This window comes from Cupressus sempervirens, chromosome 8, assembly GCF_028749045.1.
Source record: "Cupressus sempervirens isolate cs-2001-9-10 chromosome 8, ASM2874904v1, whole genome shotgun sequence".
NCBI lineage: Eukaryota > Viridiplantae > Streptophyta > Pinopsida > Cupressales > Cupressaceae > Cupressus > Cupressus sempervirens.
This window is the reverse complement of record NC_143125.1, coordinates 619231770-619235944: the sequence shown is the minus strand read 5'-3', so window position 1 is coordinate 619235944 and position 4175 is coordinate 619231770. Positions and strand designations below refer to the sequence as shown.

Genomic DNA, 4175 nt, shown 5'->3' with positions numbered 1-4175 from the left:
AAGGATTCGTCAAAATTACAACGGGAAAAATACTGACAAGGCCATTTGTTGATCATTTGACCAACTTGGGGAGACAATTTGACCAATTTTCATAAAAAATAGAGGCCAATTCTACTAGTGACTGCAAGAACAACATTAACTTGCCATTTCTGCCAAGAAATTCCTCATAAAAAATGCTCATATCCTACTTAGATCTAAGCTACGAAAACTTCCATAGAAATGTTATAGCAAGCCTATGTTTCAACTATGACAACTACTTGGGAAGCTTGAGAAATTGCTCCCATGTCATTTTCCCCATTTATGTGGTTCAGTACAACAAGGGAAGCACTGTCCAATTTCTTCTCTTTGAAACCCTCACATTCACGACAAGTGGAAGAGAAATAAGGGGAATTCCAATGGATTGTTCATTGGTTCGTCCAAGAAATCAAACATGGGAATGGGGATTCTAAGATTTGGCAGGGGAAGTACTTCTCTACCATCTTAGATGGGAAATAAGGGTAGCAATTTCATGTATTGTCTCTAGAGCCATAACTTCCATGAGGAAAATATCAATAGCAGAGAGACGTAATGTGAGATCCATGAAGGCAGTAAGTCAATTTGATCCTCTAGTGACCACACCTTTGCAGTGCCCAAAAATAGGAAAATAAGGACTAGTCAAAAAAAAAATTGAAATCTCTCAATGCAAATTCTAATTTCATTTTTATAGAACTAAACAAGGTGGGAAATAAAAATGTGGAATAACAAATAAAAACACATAAAAGCATTAAAAAGGGGAGGTTCCTTGCACCAATTTGCAGTGGGTTGTTCATTGGTTCATCTGAGTAGTCAAACACCAGAGCTGGGATCCCATGATTTGGCAGGGGAAGTACTTCTCTGCCATCTTAGATGAGAAGTAAGAGCATCAATTTCGTCTATTGTCTCTAGAGCCATAACTTTGATGAGGAAAATATCAATAACAAAGAGACGGAATGTGAGATCCACGAACGCAGTGAGTTAATTTGATCCTCTAATGACCACACCTTTACAATGTAAGATCCATGAAGGCAGTAAGTCAATTTGATCCTCTAGTGACCATACCTTTGCAGTGCCCAAAAATAGGAAAGTAAAAACTAGTCTAAAAAAATTTGAAATTTGCAATGTAAGATCTATGAAGGCAGTAAGTCAATTTGATGTAAGTCAATTTGATCCTCTAGTGACTGTACCTCTGCAGTGCCCAAAAATATGAAAGTAACAACTAGTCTAAAAAAATTTGAAAATTTTCATTTCAAATTCTAATTTCATTCTTTTAAAACCAAACAAGGTGGGTAATAACAATTTGGAATAACAAATATAAGAATAACGAATCGAGAATACTAGACACCTTTTCTTATCTATTCCTAATTCCTAATCGGTTCGATAGATATTTGCAGAGACACAGCTCATATGGCTACTAATATTCTGCATAACAAATATACTCTCACAACGCTTCCCACTAAAGCGGTCACAAAGTACGATCCCCTGAGCACAGGAGTCCGTTGATCTAGTTGGCAATCAATGCATAAAAGTGACGGAGAAGAGAATCCGTATCCTTCCACGAAGACCCTCCATCCCCTACGGTCCTCTCAGCCTCGCCTCTCAATTCCTGCGCCCTCTTTCTCACTTTCATTCCCTCCTCGCTTCTCTTCAGTCGTTTCACCGCTTTCTCAACCTCCTCCGCACTCACCAACTCATTTTCCTCTGCGTTCTGCGATTCTTTCACTTCCACGCCCACTTTCAACTCCCGTATGATCAGAGCCGAATTGGCAAACTGATCGGAATGCATTGGCCAGGGCAGCATACCCACTCCAGCGCTGATGCTCTCCAATGTACAATTCGATCCGCAGTGGGTTAAAAACCTACCCGTCGACTTGTGCACCAGGATGTCAAGCTGAGGCGCCCAATTCCTCACAGTAAAACCCCGTCCCTCTAATCGCTTCTCGTACCCCTGTTCCAGAAACTTCCAAGCCGAATCAAACGGCGATTGTGTCGATGAATGGGCCCCGTCGGAAGCCATGAGCACCCACAAGAAAGGCTGCCCGCTGCGTTCCAATCCCTCGGCCAGTTCTCCGATCTGTGTCGCCGAGAAACAAGATGTACTCCCGAACGAAACATAGACAACGGACGCCGGAGCCTGTGAATCTAACCACCTCATGCACTCCGTCTCCGCTGACAATTTCAACTGCTGTATTTCATCATTGAAGAACGCCTGCGGAAGGAAAGGGCCCACACTCCACACAGGCTTCCCGCCGAAGACGGATTCCTCTATTTCTTGCTGAATGAATTCTGATTCCAGTGCACTGAATGAGTTCATGATATATCCCTTTGCAGCCCGTAACAGAGTCCTTTGGCGCCTCCAGGTATTTAAAAATCGTTCGGGAAAGCAACGCTTCACTGATACGTTAACAGGGGACGACAGCCTTGTCTGATCACGTGTCCGTTTCATCCAGAGGTTATAGTAAGAGCTAGTGGGTCTGAACACATAGGCGGGGATTGAGTATTTGGCAGCCACAGTCTGAACCCATCCCATAGACAAGTCGTGGACAAGAACCACTGATCTATTACTCTTCTCCGAGCAGATTGCGCGCAATACCTGATCAATATGAGGGCCTAGCTGATCCTCCACGGCTTCAAACAAAGGAATCAAGTGAAGCGGAAACAGATTAGTGCTGTGAGCATCGATATCTCCAGCTGAGACCCGAGGCATGGGCAGTTCCTTGAAGCGAATATCGAAGCTGTGAAGATCCCATCCCTCAGCACGGCGACGGACTTGTTGAATATGAGCGCATGGGGCAACGAAGGAGACGACCGCTCCCCGTTGGGCGATAACTCCGGAGAAATGGAGGAGCGAATTGAGGTGGCTCTGTGCGGGGAGTGGCGCCACCACCACATGGATTCCATCTCCAGCCATCGCTACCAAAGCAATTTCAATAAAATGAACTACGATAAAATGAACTCGAATCCCATACTAATTAAAAGGACTGATTAGCACGTGGCAGATGACGTTACAGAGGTGGACCGTCCAATGGGTCAAAGATAGTTGTTTATTAGGAATAGCCGAGTTCTCATGTGCCCTTCACTGTCTTTTTGGTTAAAAGTAGTCTGGGCCCTGTGTTCTTTTCTCCTGGCGGGTTATTAAAAGAACTGCCCCTCGAATAAATAAATGGCCGGTGAGGGGAAAGCAAATATGCTGCAGATGTTGCAGACTCCAGGTCTGTATATTTTTTAAGTCGTATTAATTGGAAAATTTTATTTTATTTGGAAGGTTCATGACTGAGGGACCACATGGACAATTGGATCTATAATAAGAAGATAGGAGTAATTGGATTATGTCAAATGGACATGCTGTTTTTTTAGTTACTTTTTTTTAATTAACATTTCTTTTTTATTGATAAAGTAATCTTATTTTTTGATGAATAGTTCCTTTTTATTAATAAAGTAATGTACTTGTTATATATTTTTTAATTTAACTTTTATTTAGACGGTATGCAAATATATTAAAAGTTTTGTCACTTATAAATTATGTTGGTGACATGAAGTAGATCTTTTTTTTTCCCTTTTAAGTTGTAGGATACTATCTATGTTTAAGTTTCATTAGTTTAAAATATGTTACAAAAGTAAGTAATAATTTTAATCAAGGTAATCAGATTTTCACGATCTATTAGAAAAATGTAAAACAATTTTATGAAATTTGATTGCAGATCATACATAGTGATCTGAAAATTTCCATGTGTAATGTCCCCTCTTTAGTTTGACATGGCGTTATTTGTGGATTTTCCTATTCCAAACTCTCGTAGGCAGATGGGGTTGATGAGAGAGTCATTTTTGGCATTATTTGGTGATTAGATGGCTCATTATGCTCTTGGAGATATTATTTTATTTATATTTTATCATCACTTCTTATACGGGGCCTACATGTTATAATTCTAAGTTGAGTTGCACTTTTATTTTACAAAGTTATTTATTATAAAAAAAAGTGCATTATAATGGGATTTTATAATGGATGTTTCTAGAAGTTCTTAGTAACTTCTTAGAAAAGGATGTTTCTAGAAGTTCTTAGTAACTTCTTAGGAAAGTAGAGAAATAGAGGGCTTGGCCTCCCATTTCGACACACGGGATTTGGTAACTCAACTACATCTTCTATGAGCATTTGTGGAGCT

General features: G+C 40.4%; 1 protein-coding gene across 1 annotated transcript; it reads right to left on the bottom strand.

Annotated features, from left to right (window-relative positions):
- Positions 1-1240: 1240 nt before the first annotated feature.
- On the bottom strand, positions 1241-2926 carry LOC149543962 (cis-zeatin O-glucosyltransferase 1-like). The gene has a single exon (XM_089796360.1). It carries the CDS (start codon positions 2924-2926, stop codon positions 1520-1522), a length of 1407 nt encoding a protein of 468 aa, XP_089652486.1. The 3' UTR covers positions 1241-1519.
- Between the last annotated feature and the right edge of the window lie 1249 nt (positions 2927-4175).

Excerpts from the sequence above, each read along its gene's own strand:
- LOC149543962 (XM_089796360.1), bottom strand. The coding sequence starts at position 2,926 with ATGGCTGGAGATGGAATCCATGTGGTGGTGGCGCCACTCCCCGCACAG.